This window comes from Helianthus annuus, chromosome 16 (assembly GCF_002127325.2).
Source record: "Helianthus annuus cultivar XRQ/B chromosome 16, HanXRQr2.0-SUNRISE, whole genome shotgun sequence".
NCBI lineage: Eukaryota > Viridiplantae > Streptophyta > Magnoliopsida > Asterales > Asteraceae > Helianthus > Helianthus annuus.
The window spans coordinates 98445971-98461652 of record NC_035448.2 but is presented as its reverse complement, the minus strand read 5'-3'; the positions used below and the strand labels follow the sequence as shown (position 1 = coordinate 98461652).

The following is a 15682-nucleotide window of genomic DNA, read 5'->3' as shown; positions in this document are numbered from 1 at the left end:
CACCTAATAATTCATTAAATCATTTTAAAGATATTATATATGTTTAATTTAATATTATTCTTTAAAATTAACGTTTTTAATGTAACGGTTTTTTACAATATATAATAAATTTCTTTTTGCTTTTACAAAGAGTTAGTCATGTCATATACAGTATTATGTATTACAAATAAAGAATATTTTATTAGGATTCAGTAATGTATATCATTAATCTATTTAATTTTTAAATAATTTTATTTTTGTAATAATTTTTGTTCATTAACTTTTAAAAAAATTAAATACGCAGGTGCGTTTATTTTGTCGCAACATTCTGATATAAGTTTACCATCAGTATTCTTTTTCAATCATTCGTTTATATGGTTTTTGATGGACGTAAAACACGTATCGATATTGGTTAATATACAACTTTAAGCAAAATATATGTGTGTTTAAACAACAAAAGAACAATTTGTTTAAATATTCGGTTCTGTAGTAGTTCATACAAATACATCAAATAAAATCTGTATGTTAATTACCTTAGCAAAAGTAAACTGAAAATAGTATAATTCAATTAATCATAAAACTTTTTTGTTTAGACAGCTGTTTATATACGATATTTTTTTATATTTTTACTTTTAAGCTTTATTATTTTAATTTTGTTTTTGTTTTTTGGTAGTAAATTAGAAACGTAAAAAAAGGAATAATCATTCTTCAAACATATCGTTTTCTTGAGATTTGTTTCTTCTAAAATAAAACCTAAATAAAAATAATAGAAACAAAAAATTTAAGTATACTAAAAAAGTTATTACTTATTTTCAAAGAAAAGTAACAGGTAACAGAAGGTATTTTGAGCAAAAAATTGTGATTAAAACAGTGAAGAAGAAAAAAAGTATTTATTTATGTATTATGGATTTTTTTTCAAATAAATTCATTTTTTAAGTAAAGAATATAAAACATAAAACTAACAACATTCATGCTAAAAAATGATTAATTGAATAATTAGTTGATGAATTAATATTGTTATCCAATGAGATTAGGAGTTAGAAACTACTTATTTTGGTAAATATTTTTGAAACTACCCATTTTGATAAATAAATTTCCAAACTACACCATTTTGGAAAAAAAAAACTCCATTTAATTATTAGATTGCATTTATTTAAAAAGAGTTAAATATTAGATTGCATTTATTTAAAAAGACTTAATTATTAGATTGCATTTTTCTCTAAAAAGAATTAATTTTAATTATTAAATCAATGATTTCTTAACAAAAAAACAAGAAAAGAATTTAGGGGCTCAGGTTGATATTTCACTCTTACCATAGGGACGCAAAGTGTTATTAATATATGCCAAAAAATGGTCTTACCCCTAGTACTAACAGTCAAACAGACGACACACTGACGGAGGGACTCAAAGTGTTATGAACTCATAAGCTCAGGGGCTCAAAAAACGAAAAAATGAATTTAGGGGCTCAGGTTGATGTTTCGCACAAACCACAGGGACGCAAATTGCATTTTACTCTTATAAATATATTATCTAATACATCATTTAGTTCCAAACCAATATAAAACAATGTTTAAAATTTGGATTTTCAAAACAAACACATATGCCTTTAGAAACATTCTCCTGTAAAAATCGTAGCATTTTCCAAAGCCGTTAGATAAAACTGCATGAAAAACAAAATCGATAAATTTAGGGAAAATGGGTTTGAAAGATGATAACCCAACAGTGGAGGATCTCATTCTACAGCTTCGATAAACGCAGGGATGTTCTCAAATAAAGGTTCCTAGATGTTTGAAGGTCAACAAAGAATGACAAATGTCTACAGTGCTACTTCTTTCGACATTTGTCGGTCTTCAAATATCTAGGAAACATTATTTAAAAACATACCTGAATTCATCGAAGCTGTAAAATGAGATCTTCAACTATTGCGTTATCATCTTTCAAGCGCATTTTCCCTAAATTTATCAATTCTGTTTTTCATACCTTCCAAAGCCACCTGTCCGCCTTACGCTCAATACAAAAACTAAAACCTGAATCAATGAAAAGATTTTGTTAGAGTTATGATCATGAAAACAACTGTTTTCAGAAAAGGTTTTAAGTCATAATTATAAGTCAAAACCACTTTTGACTTAATAAATCAAAACCACTACTTCCAAATTCAGAATCTACTCACATGTCATTTCATCTTTAGTTCCAAAATAACGTTGAATTATAATTCAACATAATTTGGAACAAAATTTTATCAAGAACCAGAACTTTCAAAAACCATTTTTAAATTAAAGTATTATAGTTGACATATAAAAGTCAAAAGATCAAAAGTCAAGCAATTTTCTTACAAAACTTACCTGTAATCCTGTTCGGCTCAACTATTTAACAGCCACATCTAACAGCCACATCTAACAGCCACTTCTAACCGTTTATCAGAATCTGTGAATAGTGTAGTTGATGACCGAATAGATTCTGCTGGAGTTTTTGACCGAATAGTGTGTCTAATTCACCAATACCATTGTCAGAACACCAGGCTCAAATTGTGCATAAAGATGACAACACCATGGCTGCAAGAGAGGTTGGATGAACAACTGCTATCATACAAACCTCCCATGCCATGATGCTATCTTCATTCAATTTTTACTCACATCTACAAAATCATCATAGCCTCATCTTGAAATAAAAAGAAAATTGCACTTTGCATTCATTTTACTAAGACAAATATTCTTTGTTTATAAATCTGGTCCAAGCCCAAGACCTGTTTATTAAAACTGTCCCAAAAGCCCAAGCCCATATGTTGAAAACTAAATATTTAATCAGTCGCATTGGGTTTGTAAATCATCGAAGATTGAAGGTCATCGAAACCCTTACACCAGTTCTATCGATTCAAAGGGAAGCAACATCACGTGGAGTTGGTCTAATTGACCAACACCATTGTCAGAGTGCCAGGCTCAGATTGTGCATCAAGATGACAACACCATGGCTGCAAGAGAGGTTGCATGAACAACTGCCATCCTACAACCTTACCATGCCATGATGCTATCTTTATTCAATTTTTACAAAGATCTACATAATCATCATAGCCACATCTTGAAAGGAAAAGAAAAAGCACTTTGCATTCATACAACTTGACATACAACTGGAAAATTATCATGCAGTTGCAAGTGTTTTTTTTTTTCTGGCCAAAAGGCCCCTCCCACCATAATCACCACCTAACGAAGGAAGATATAAATAAGGACAACTATTCATACAACTTGACATACAACTGGAAGATTATCATTCAGTTACACTTAAAATAACTTAAGGAAACTGCAGAGATACATGCAAGTTTGTAACATCCCGAAAACGGGTTTGGTAATCAAACCACGTTAATAGTAAAAACGGGTAATATACCGTTAGTGGTAAATATTAACCCGGTAAATATTAGGACTCAAATAAATAAACCTAATATTAGTTAAAAAGGGGAATAAATACTTTGAGAAAACAAAGTATATAAAAAGGCCAAATTAACTAGACTTAAAACATAACAGGTTATAACTTCCCGAACCCGTTAAAGTAACTAGGAGTAATTAACCTAGTTAGTAACATGTGACTAAATGAATAATGAATTATAGTTTCATTTGATCAAAATAAAAACATGAGGGACTAAAAAGGGGCAATTGTGAAAGTTGTATGATTAAAACAAAAATAAACCACACCAAACACACACTTAGCGTGTGTCTGGTCGATGTTAAACACAGGGGGCGACCAGGTTTCTCCATCAAACCCCAAATCTCCCAAAATGCACAAATTGAAGCCTCTAATCTGCTCCAAATCAAGTTTCAAGCATGAATTAGTGATCATCTCGTTGCGGGGATCAAAAGGTATGCAAAATTGTGGTATTTTGTTGCATCTTGAATTCTAGGTTAAATGTGAAAAATGAAAATTCAGCTTGATTTCTTGATGCATGGATGAAATTAGAAGTAATATGATGTTTAGGGATAAAACCCTAGATGAATTCTTGTTGAAATTTAGTGTGATGATTCTAGCAATTTTGATCACCATAGTAGATGATTATTGAGTTTGTAGAGACTAGATAAACACTAGAATTGTGAATACTATTCTAGTGAAAACTGAATTCATGTGCTAAATTCTAGTAAAAACCATGGTCACCATTGTAGGTGACTAGTGGGTTAAGTAGAATTGATAAACACTAGGAAATTTTGGGTTGTTCTAGTGTAATTTGACATATGCAACGTTATTTCAGAACTTTAAAGGCAAATATGTGTGTTAAATAGTTTGAATGATGAAAAAAAAATTCGGGTTATATGACAAGTCATGAGCTTGTCAATGAATTATTTGTAGAATATGCCCATAAGGTGTTCGATGTAATGCCTAAGTGAAATTGGGTATCTACTAGTTTATAGATAGAACTTGGTTTGGATAAATGCCTGATAACATGACAAAACGGGATAGAGGGAAAACCCGTGGATTTTATGAGATAAAGAAATATAGTGTCTTCGATAATCAAGAACTAGGCTAACTTAGTGTTAACAATAGCATGAACTCGAGTTAAAAGATTCGTTAGAACGATAGCTTAAAGGAACGCCCACCGGGTAAATTGAAAATGCCTAAACTAGCTAAGGAACATGAATGTGCATATTAAGGGATGTTTGACTTTCGAAAAGTCAAACTGACCCATAATGCGATAAATGGTAATCTTTGGTATGAAATGCGTAAGGTGGAATAATCGTATTAAATTGTGATTAAACTAACCACCTTGAAAACAATGATGATAGTTTGACGCGTAACAAGCTAGGTGGAAGCTTGATGAGGGAGCGGGTCAAACGAATCAAGAAGGAAAGGAAAAAGCATAGTTCGGACACGAGGTAAGTATATCTTACACTAGTCATATATTTCATAATATCCTTTTGTCGTATTACGAAAAAGATAATTTATGACGTAAGCCATAGTAGGCTAAAAAGTGTTAAGAAATGGAATTATAAGTAAGTGACCGCACGGTGTAAATCGGAGCGAGTCATATATATATTTACGAGGTGGTAATAAATATCATCTCGCTAATATAATCGGTCAATTCGGCCAAACGGGTCAAAAGGTGAAATTATCACCCTTTGACAATATCGACTAATGGGTTGTCAAGATGCATGATTTTAGGAAATAAATAGCACATGGATGCTTACATCGCTATCGCTTAGCAGCCACTAAGGAAATGTATTGAAACGGGTCAATATATTGATCCGAGCCAGGTATGTATAATAATACAACTCATCATGTAGAGCTTGGAGTTTTATAATAGTTAGACGAGGTTAAAATAAGATATCCGGTTATCTTTTAGGTAAACCGAATAAGTTGAGTTATGATTAAGGTGTTTTAGAAACATATTGGTTTCTAAACAAGAATATGGTTAAAAGGTCGGATTTGGGGTTCAAACAAGCACTAATAGTCCTTCGTCGTAAAAGAATGACTAAAATTGACTAAAACGCCCTAGTTGGCTAATTCGAATAAACAACCTTTAAAGGTAGTTTTGAAACGAGTTTTATGATCAAATAAATAATTGAAAGAAGTGCAAGAAGCGAAAGATGTAAACTTTCGGTCAAATAACTCTATATGAGTCTTTGCCGTAAATTAGCAATCGGACGAGAAAAACTCGGATTATATAGATCATCTCATTAAGTCCACCACAATTATAGTTGTGGTGGAAGATTACTTGATAAGAATGTTGTATATAACGCTAGAAATGAATGAAAGCGACTTTAAGCTTTAAAGTGCTTAAATACCCTTAACGGGTCAAAATAAGCACTTGAACGTAAACGGGTTCTAACTAAGTAAGAAACCCATGATCTATGAATTATTCGATAGGAAATATTGAAATTATGATTCCATGAGTTTATGGATCAAGTGAACATGTTTGTGTGATAAAATCGCGAACGGGTCAAAATTTGGTAAAAATGGTAATAAGCCGAAGACTTAAAAGTCTTAAATTTTTGTTAATCCGGATGTCGGATTTTAACTCCATATGATGGAGAATTAAATTACGGACGCGTAGGAAAAAGAATCGTGTAAAACGGATTAAAAACGAGAGAGTTATGTCCGTTTCGGTAAGAACTAATGAAAAATAGACGTGCAGAGTTGACACGGGCGGGTGACTTTTTGACACGGCCGGGTGGCTGGGCTGTGAAAAATATATGTTAACTGACACGGCCGGGTGACTTTTTGACACGGCCGGGTGAAGGGGCTGAAAACAAAACAAAAATAATTTCTTGTTTTGTTACGTTAAGCACGAAACTTGTTTATACTCGATTATTAAAGTGTCAAAACTAATTATTTACATGGTTTTGACCGTAGGTGAAGATGGGATAAGCGGTTTGAAAGATATGAAAGTTTTCGTGCAAATAAACGGCAAAATAGGAAAGCTGGAATGCAGGGGCCACCGTAACTTACGGTGCCACCGTAAGTTACGGTGGAGCTGAAGGCTTTACGGCAGCCCCCTACTGATTTACGGTAGGGGCATGTCACACCAGGGGCCGCCGTAACTTACGGTGCCACCGTAAGTTACGGTGGAGGCCAGTTGGAAATCCATGTTTTGAGATCAAAAGTTTAACGTTGGGATTCTTTTTCCTTCCATTATTATTACCGGATTTGTTTAGACTTATTACAATTCCCGTATGACTAAAGCATTTCATGTTGATGAAATGTAGGTTCTTTTTGGATGCCGGAAGACGATCAAGATCATCGAAGGACCGAACACGATAAAGATACATGCTTCCGCACATTTCCTCGTTGTAAATTTTTAAACGACAAATTCGATCACTTATGTTGAATAACTTATGATTTGTAAAAGTTTTAATAAACTCGTATTTTCATAGTATGTGTAAACTTAATTACACATCTAATTGTTGGTATTTATATAAAAAAAACCGTTAAATAGTAACCAGAGTGTTACAAAGTTACTAACAAAACAACTATCAATTACTGTCATTACCTCATGCCATCAAAATTTATTATTTATAATTTCTAAATTATAAATAATCTACAAATTGCAAACTTATATAAGTATTCTACAACAGTAAATGATTCATCTACTGAAGGGGTATGGTCCCAAAAAAGCCGCGCAAACCTCAGTTGAGGTTGCGCGTGAGACCATACTACTTATTTTAATAAACTTCTTACTGAGAGCCTCGCGCGACCTACACCACTTCCCGATTTGTGCCGCGCGAGGCGTAGCCCACAAGAAGCTCAGATATCAGCACTTAGCATAAAATAATGGAACACATGGACATACTAACCCCGCGCGGGTTAGTTAGATGCCCAACAAGAACCACACAAGAGGGGAGCGCAAGGCTACCTCAGGTGGTACACAAGGTACAAGTGGCAGTGAAAAGAGCCAATGAGCGTCCAGCAGGCTCTGGTCAATCGTGCGCCACGATTGCCTGACAAGAAGTACATAAGGACGCCTACGTGACACCAATCAGGGGACGGAGACATCTGTCCCACGATCTCCACTTGTCTGCTGATGGCAGAAAAGCAGCAGGGCCGACAACAACGACACGTGGCTCCAATCAAGGTGCGCCAGCACCAAAGAGTTTCTAGAAGCCACTAAACGGTCGACACTAGAGAGACAAAGAGCATATCCGTTATGCTGTCCATTTCCGGCCCAAGGCCCATCAGCCCATATCCTCTTGCACCTCTCCGGCTATAAAAAGAGACCTCATTCCACAGGTTAAACATTCTATTCCCTCTCCTCTCACCTTTAGCACTTAATTATCCTCTCAAAGCAGTCGCTTATTCTCACGCCGGAGCCCGGTTAAGAGGGAAACCCCCACATTCCCCTCTTAACGAGTAACGATGTTCTGTTTTGCAGGATCACACATCAAGTCGGAGCTCAAATACTCACTAGAAGATTAACCACTATGATAGGAACATAAACCAAACTGATTAGTACCTTAATCAGTTCAGTGTTTCTTCATTGGCGCCCACCGGTTTTTTCTATAACCACCTTCATCTTCTTTTATTTGAGCCTTTGACATCTTTTCTTCCTTCGACCATGGCTGGTCAAGGAACCATTCCAGAGTTCGGCTTCGGAGCCAACTCTAACGCGGCGTTGGGTGAAGGAATCCAAAACTTCCAAGCCCAACAAATCGAAGAAATTGGTGAGGTCGACGGAACCAATACTGGGGGCCCGCGCAGGAGCATCACCCGCATCACTCAAGTGGTCACCCCAGGGAACAACAGAGAAGGACCTTCGAACACAGCGCCAGCTCAGAATGTCTCGGCATTATTAGGCTTACCTGAAGGCGAAACCCCAGCCTCGTGGTATGCCAAGAACATCGCCACCATTAATGCAGCGTACCAGTCGCTGATTGCGCAACAAGCAGTTTTGACGGCAGAACCGTCCTTAGTAACTCCCCCAAGTCAAGGAGCGCGCCAGATGCCTCCACCGCCAAATCTCCAAGGCAGAATAAACAGGCCTCCCCCTACCAGACGTTTGAGCGTACACGACACGCGCGATACAAGAGGGGAAACGGATAGTTATTACGACTATCCGTCAACCCTTCAACGAGGCCCTGTTCACAGCCGGCTCACGCCGCGCAACATGAACAACGAATGGGAAGAGACAGACCCGAACGATCCGACTTGGGTAGATGACGAGGGTTCGTCAGTCTTTAACCGATTGCCAAAAAACCACGAGTACTTCAAGCCGAGACAGAACATCGGGTACACAGAAGAGGCTGAAAGAGATTTCCGCCTGGCATACCGACCAGCGGAAGCTGCGGAACACTCCAAGTTCATCCCGAAAATTGCACTCGCGCCGCTTTCACGAGAGAAGCTACCCCCGACTGTCGGGAAATTCAACGGGTTGACTGATCCAGATGATCACGTCAGAACATTCACAAGTGTAGGCTGCATGGGAGGTTGGAACATGCCCATGTGGTGTCACTTGTTTATTCAAACTCTTACCGGGGCGGCTCGCGCCTGGTTTGATAGCCTTCCGCCTAGGAAGATTAAATCGTGGGTAGATTTCAAGACGCAGTTTTTGAGCTACTTCAGCCAACAACGTCGCTACCAGCGCGACACAGCCAAAGTAGAAGATATTTGGCGAAGAGATGGTGAAGGTCTGGAGGACTTCATCACCCGTTTTAATAAGGAATGTCTGGAAATAGGCGGCGTCAGTGAACAACTCATGCGTTGTCACTTCAAGAAGGCCATCTGCTGTGATAGTCTCATTAGAACTATCACATGTAAAGATGGAATGCCAAAGGAGTGGGATAAACTCATGGAGGCTGCAAAAATCGTCGCGCAAACCGAGGAGTCACTCGCTGGTAACAAGAGTTATTACTCTGAAGATCGATTCTCTAGAGGAAACACGCGCGACAACAACAAACGCAACAAATACAAGAGTAACGACTGGAAGTCTGGGAGATCAAGAGGCCACGACGACAGGCCGCGCTACAGGGAAGACGCGCGTGAAACAATTGACCGAATCGGTTACAAGAAAGCGGTCAAAGATGACAATCGTGACAAGCACTGGACTCCGCTCACAAAAACGCCAAAAGAAGTATTAATGACGGAGAATCACGATTTCAAGGCTCCCAGGCCTATGACAAACAAGAAGGGGCAAGACCCCAACTTGTACTGCGACTTTTATAAAGACTCAGGGCACTTGACCGATGACTGTTATAGTTTGCGCCAAGAAATCGAGAGAGCGCTTAAAAGCGGTAAACTAAGCCATCTGGTGAAGAACGTGCGCAAAGAAACTCGTCAGCTCCAGCGCCACGATGAAGGGAACCACAAGAAAGTCCGACGTCTAGAGACTCACATGGTCAACGGACCTAGGTATAGCACGAATGAGAAAGGCAAGCGTCCCTACGAGCCTTCGTGGCAAGAGCAGCAGGTCATTTTCCCGATAGTGCGCGGCGGTCCTCGTGCCACACGACCCGTCGTCATTACCGGTATCATCGGCCATTATGAAACGGAGTACATATTCATTGATCCAGGAAGTACATCAGACATCATTTACGAGCAGTGTTTCAACCAATTTGATGAAGAGGACAAGGCGAGACTCGAGCCAGTCGATTATCCCTTGTCCGGATTTTGCAACGAGATGGTCTTCCCACTCGGTCAGATCAGTTTCCCCGTCACGCTTTCTGACGGAAAACATTCAAGAACAACAAATGTGAACTTCATGGTGATGCCAGTGAAATCAAGACATGATGTGTTAATTGGGAGGGAGACCCAGGGTGAGCTGAACATGGTAACTTCAACGCCCCACTCTGCGATAGGGTTCCCAACCAAGACAGGAGTAGCAATCATCTATGCCAAAAAGGAAGTGATGTCAACTGAAGAAATGCGCCCAGCGAAAGCGGCGAAGGTTTCTACGACCGAGCCCGAAAAATGGGTCTTAAACCGCAAATACCCAGAGCAAACAGTGACAATTGGCCACGCCATTTCGTCAGACATCCGAACGCGGTTGAAGCAATTATTGTTCCGAAATATGGATATATTTGCCTGGACCCCGGCAGACATGACCGGTGTCCCGCGCAACATAACCGAACATTGCTTAAACACTTACCCCTCTGTTGAACCAAAGGTCCAAAGAAGGCGCAGCTTGGGAGCAGACAAAACGAAAGCAATGAATGAGCAAGTATGCGAGTTGCTCAAAGCTGGGATCTTGCGGGAGGTACGATATCAGAGTTGGGTTGCGAACCCGGTGATGGTTGAAAAGTCAAACGGCGGATGGCGAATGTGCGTAGACTACACTGATCTCAACAAGGCATGCCCAAAGGATTGCTATTCCTTGCCTGAGATCGACAAAAAGATAGACTCGCTCGCGCCGTATAGATGGAAGTGTTTTTTGGATTGCTACAAGGGTTATCATCAAGTTCAGATGAAACTCGAAGATGAAGACAAGACAGCCTTTAGAACTGATCTTGGAATTTTCTGCTACACAAAGATGCCTTTCGGCTTGAAGAATGCGGGCGCAACATACCAACGATTGATGGACAAGACCTTCGCAGGAGACATCGGAAAGCATATCGAAGTTTACATCGATGATCTAGTGGTTAAAAGTCCCGAAGAGGACCAAATGTTGAAAGACATCGAAAAAACGTTCAATTCATTGCGCAGTGTAAATATGAAGCTGAATCCAGCCAAGTGCTCCTTTGGCATGGAAGAAGGGAAGTTTCTAGGCTTCATTGTCACAAACGGCGGTTTCAAAGTGAATCCAGAGAAAGTACAGGCTATAGAGCGAATGCCCTCACCGCGAACCATCAAAGAGATGCAACGACTGGCCGGCCGACTGGCCGCGCTTAATCGTTTTCTCTCCAATCACGCCGCGAAGTCGTACCCCTTTATCAGCACGTTGCGCAACTGCGTAAAGAAACAAGAATTCAAATGGACCCCCGAGGCGGAGGCGGCTTTTCAGCAAATGAAAGAGTGTCTGATTGAACTCCCTACCCTGACCGCACCGTTCGAAAAAGAGCCACTCGTACTGTACTTATCTTCTTCAGATAAGGCAGTAGGGTCAGTATTATTGGTGGAGAGAAACGGAGTTCAGACTCCAATTTACTACGTCAGCAGGGTACTCACTGACCCAGAAACAAGATATTCCACGATGGAAAAATTGGTTCTTGCACTGCTACACGCCTCCCGAAGGCTGCGCAAGTATTTTACAGGCCACGTGATAACCGTGCTTACCAACTTCCACATTGGCACAATATTGCAAAAGCCTGAGACATCAGGCAGATTGGCAAAATGGGCCATTGAGCTGGGAGGCCATAACATCTTGTACAGGCCACGTCCAGCCATTAAGGGTCAGGTCCTAGCCGACTTCATCACAGAAGTGCCGGCCGATAAAATCAAAGAATGTGAGCTGATAGAGACTCCTGAGAAAGACGTGGCTGATGAGACTTGGATGCTTTATACTGATGGAGCATCAAATGAAGACGGCGCAGGAGCAGGATTGCGCCTGGTGAGCCCCGAGAATCACGAATTTACTTACGCCATCAAGTTGGACTTTAAAAACACCAACAACGAGGCGGAGTATGAAGCATTTCTGGCAGGCTTACGCCTCACCATCAAAATGGGAGCCAAAAGCTTATGAGCACATGTCGACTCACTCCTGATAGCCAGCCAAGTCAATGGCATATACGATGCAAAGGGTGAAGTCATGGCTCTATATCTAGAACAGGCAAAAGAATTGCTTCAACAATTCAAATCTCACAAGGTTATCCACATCAATCGTTCAGAAAACAAACCAGCTGATGCTTTAAGCAAGCTCGCTTCGACTTCTTTTCAGCACCTTGCAAAAGACGTAAGAATAGAAGTACTCAAAAATCCATCAGTACTGTTGCGTCAAGTGAACGTGATTGAGATGGGACAACCATCCTGGATGACCCCCATAATCCAGTATTTGCAAGAAGGGATACTCCCTGAAAACAAAGCGGAGGCAAGGAAGATTCAAAACAAGGCCCTGCAATATGAAATGAATGGCGGTATTCTGTACCGAAAATCCTTCTTGGGACCACTACTGCGCTGTGTGGACCCCCAAGATGCGAACTACTTGATCAGGGAGATCCACGAAGGGATCTGCGGCATCCATTCAGGACCGCGTATGGTTGTCGCGAAGATCATGAGCGCCGGATATTACTGGCCAGGGATGCATGTCGATGCCCTGAAGGAGATCCGCAAATGCGACTCCTGTCAGCGACACTCTCGAAAAACCCTGCGCCCCAAGAACGACCTTATCCCTGTATCTACTGCATGGCCTTTCCAGCAATGGGGAATCGACATGGTGGGACCCTTCCCAGATGCTCCTGGCGCCGTCAAATTCATAATAGTGGCCATCGATTACTTCACAAAATGGGTGGAAGCCAAAGCTCTCGCGTCGACCACAGCTATGATGGTGCGCAAGTTCATCTGGGAACACATCATATGCAGATTTGATCTCCCGCTCAAGATTGTAACCGATAATGGCACCAACTTTGCGTCAGAAGACCTCCAGAAGTGGATGAAGGAGATGAGAATCGAACACACTTTCACATCCGTTGCGCATCCTCAAGGAAACGGACAGGTGGAAAGCGTGAACAAGTGCATTGTCGAGGGGATAAAGGCCCGACTGGGCACAAGGCGAAGAGGTTGGGTAGATGAGCTCACGAGCATCTTGTGGGCTCATCGAACCATGCCAAAAACTAGTACCGGCGAAACCCCTTTTAGCTTAGTATATGGCTCAGAGGCGGTTATCCCGGCAGAAGTCGGCCTACCCTCCCCACGCTTGACAGCGGTCAACGCAATCGACAATGAAGCGGAGAGACGTCTTGACTTGGACTTGTTGGAAGAAAGGCGCGAAATCGCGCGAATCAGGGAAGCCAAGTACAAGACCCAACTAGAAAGGTACTACAACACAAGAGTCCGCATTTGTACCTTCACTCCAGGAGAATACGTCTTCCGAGACAATGAAGCGTCAAATGCGGAACGTTCAGGAAAGTTAGCACCTAAATGGGAAGGCCCGTATTTGATCCACGAAGTACTAGGCAAAGGGGCTTACAAGTTACGCACCCTAGATGGCTACATCCTACCGCGAACATGGAATGCGCAACAACTACGCAAATGCTATATGTAACTTACTCCAGCCATGCGCCTTTTTTACGTTCCTATGTCGGCTATACGCCATTTGCAATTAATGTATGTTGGCCTAAGCGCCCGTTTCCGAATTAATGAAAGCATACGACATGTTTTCTATTACTTCTTTCGTTAATGCATGTTAAACTTCTGATTAGCGCGAAAACACTCCAGCAACTAAGGGATTGTCAAACGAGAACCGCCCCCAAGGTCCTCCGCGAACAAAGCGCGAGACCGGGCAATTCCACTTTACTTAAAGAGACTTCCATTTATTCGAGCTAATTTAACCTAAGTTTTTGACAACAATGCAATAATTGTAACGGGAAAAAACAAACACAATTCATGTAATATAAAACATGCGCAACAGCGCAACGTTGTACAGTCAAAATACACAAAAAAATTACAAGGCACAAAGCCTATCGACAAAGCCTATTCTAGTTCATCATGTTGATCACCATCATCATCGCCATCATCATCGTTCCCACCATCATCATCGCCATTTCCACCATCATCGCCAGCTGGTTCCTCATCCGACAACTCAACAGTCACTGGCGGATCGAGAATAGCTTTGAGACGCTGGCACCAGTCGTCCTTCTTTAAAGCTTCCACAACCAAATCCATCACAGGCAAAGTAAGGTTGTCATAAGCATCCTCAGCACGCGTAAGCGCAGCATTAGCCTGGTCGGTCACCGAGCAATGGCTCACATCAAACTCTTGTCCTAGCATCTCCTCAACGTGTTGGGCACATTCCAGATAGCCCCCTCAATGACCCACTGCGCGCGCAGCATCCGTAAGAGCCGCGACAGCGGAATCCAGCTCGCCAGCATTGAGGATAGAGTTGGCAACCTATAACGAGAACTGCATATTAAGGCCAGCTAACAAATTAAGCATGCAAAAATATGCAAGTATAAACTTACTAGCACCACTCCACGACTGCGCATCTATTCAGCCTCAGACACAAGTGTATCAACGATTCCTTGGGCCTCCGAATAGTTGGTTTGCGCTACATTAAGGGCGGCGGTGCTGACAGCACGCGCCTCTTCAGCAGTGGCAGCCTTAACTCTTTCTGCTTCGAGGTCGATTTCCAAGGACTCACACCTATGAATCTGCTCATTCAGACGACGCTTAAGCTCAGCAATCTCGACATCCTTAGCCCGGAGATCTTTGTCTTTGTCGGACAATTGCACCTTCGTATCAGCTAACTCAACCTGAAAAGCGACAAAAGACTTAGGCTATTTTATGAACAACATAGCAAGAAAGAATTGGGGGGTAAGCTAACCTCAATCTGCTGTTTGGCAGCTTTCTCAACCTGCGCATCTTCAACCTTCACTGTCAGCTCAGCAATTTTCGCTTCAAGATCAACAATCTTGCTCCGAGCCGCGAAGGCGCGCTCATTATCCTTCTCACATATACGCTTGAACTCGACCTTCTCCTTGGCCAGTTGCTGTTCAGCTGCTTGAAGTTTATTTTTGAGGCCCTCACGCCCCCATTCCTCGGCCTTCTTGTCTGCATCAAACTTGGCCTTCTCCTCATCAAAGGTGGCCTTGGACTTCTCAAAATCAGCGATACGCTTTAGCATCCGCTCGCGATAACCCTCCCAGTCTGCCGCTCCCTAACCATCGTTCGCCACTCGCGAACTATCTGATGGTTGGCGGCGCGAGCATTAGCTTCTCCAAGCACGGATGTTCGATACAACATTTCATGGGTCTTCGCCCTCTGTCGGTTAACCTCACCAGGAGTAAACGAGTTTAAGAACCAATCACGACAGGGCCCGAATTCCTGAAATGTGTCCTTTTGCTTCAAACTCCAGGGAGCTTGGTGAGGAGCATCACCGCGTTCTTCCTCGGTATAACTCTTATAATATATATCACCAACGGTGTCTTTCGCCCCAATGACGTTTGGGTTATAGCCCCCAGCTCCACCAGAACTCGCGCCGCTAGAAGTATACCGACTCGACCCCTTGGAAGTAAGTATCTTTGAACGGTCATGGGTCTCAGCATGCGCGGGGTGGGTAGGTTTGACGACTTCAGGCCCTTGCCTCCTCTCAGAACCCCTAACGACCTCAGACTCTTGAACATTGACAGGCTTTTCCATAGCCTTC

At 41.4% G+C, this 15682-nt stretch overlaps 1 protein-coding gene across 1 annotated transcript; it reads right to left on the bottom strand.

The window, feature by feature from the left end:
• Nucleotides 1-14522: 14522 nt before the first annotated feature.
• LOC110919381 (myosin-6-like) lies at nucleotides 14523-15160 on the bottom strand. The gene is made up of 2 exons (XM_022163653.1): nucleotides 14861-15160; nucleotides 14523-14789 (listed from the first exon to the last, which is right to left on the bottom strand). The coding sequence occupies exons 1-2, from the start codon at nucleotides 15158-15160 to the stop codon at nucleotides 14523-14525; spliced, it is 567 nt and encodes a 188-aa protein (XP_022019345.1).
• Nucleotides 15161-15682: the final 522 nt, after the last annotated feature.